At 66.1% G+C, this 1,088-nt stretch overlaps 1 protein-coding gene across 1 annotated transcript in view; it reads right to left on the bottom strand.

Moving 5' to 3' along the window:
• Positions 1 to 548, bottom strand: part of Efnb1 (ephrin B1) — a 12,612-nt gene extending 12,064 nt beyond the window's left edge. Inside the window, exon 1 of the mRNA XM_010632175.3 lies at positions 408 to 548. Coding sequence (XP_010630477.1) covers positions 408 to 535 — 128 coding nt within the window. The 5' untranslated portion in view covers positions 536 to 548. The remainder of the gene's footprint in view (positions 1 to 407) is intronic.
• Positions 549 to 1,088: the final 540 nt, after the last annotated feature.

Below are 1,088 nucleotides of genomic sequence, written 5' to 3'. Positions count from 1 at the left end.
AAGAGAATTGAAAATGGGAGAAACCACAGTAGAGATGCGGGCGCTGCTTGCTACTAGCCACAGGCACCGGGTCCCGAGCACCGTTCCCTTCACAGTTAAGCGTATGAGGAACCGGTGTTCCTACCTCGTCCTCAGCCCAGGTCAAGCTCGACCCCGAATCGGCTTCGGACTAAAACCATCACGTTCCCAGGGGCTCCGGAGGGGGCTGCGTTCTCGCTCCCACCCAGCTCTCGGGTCGGCTCTGGAGCACACGTACTCCCTAGATCCGCCTGCTGCGACCCTCTCGAGTAGACCTAATGGGGCGCCGCTCCTCCTCCGACACCTCCCCACGCGCACTCGGGGGCGCACAGCCTCACCTCGAAGGAGTGTCTCCCACCCCTAGGGACCAGAGCCGATAAGTTACTCACTTAGGATTGAGGGAGCTCCAGGACACGGGCTCCAGGTTCTTGGCCAGCGGCGTGGCGAGCCGGCACAACACCAACACGACCATCGCCACAAGCCACTTGCCGAGCCAACGCTGCCCAGGCCGGGCCATCTTCCCGGGGGCAGGCTGTACTTCGGGATCCCCTGGCGCCTACTCAGCAAAGCTCGCCTCGCCTTCCCGTGCCGCGCTGCACTCGGAGCCACTCAGGCGCCCATCCTCTGCAGCCGCTGGCCTTGAAGTGCTCCCCTCCTGCCGGCTTCGGTGTCGCTCTTCTCCGCCCAGCGGGCCAGGAGGATTCACCGGGCAGGCGCCCCCAACCTGGGCATGGGTTGCGGCCTCGGAAGGTTCGCTCCTCTGGCCTCTCTGCCGCACGAAGGGTGATGGGGGCTCTGCGCCCCCGGGTCTGCCTGATTCCGCTCGGCGCCCCGAGACTGTTTGGGACCGCGCGCCCTCTCCGCGACGGGGTCTCCCCGTGGAGGACACGGTGGCTGCCCCAACGCCTCGACCGTCCTGGGACTGGCGTCCCTGGGAAGAAGTGGGGTTCTTCCCACAATGCGAGCTCGGTCCCCAGGCTCCCGACTGGGTCGCCCTGGAACGGGCTCTGTTCCTTCGGACTACACTGGCACTCCGGGCTGCGCGCCCCCCGACAGCTTCTACTTCAACG

The sequence above is a fragment of the Fukomys damarensis genome, unplaced genomic scaffold (assembly GCF_012274545.1).
Source record: "Fukomys damarensis isolate Sample0158 unplaced genomic scaffold, DMR_v1.0_HiC HiC_scaffold_39, whole genome shotgun sequence".
Classification (NCBI taxonomy): domain Eukaryota; kingdom Metazoa; phylum Chordata; class Mammalia; order Rodentia; family Bathyergidae; genus Fukomys; species Fukomys damarensis.
Note: the sequence above shows the minus strand (reverse complement) of the source record. Positions and strands in the feature narration are given on the sequence as shown.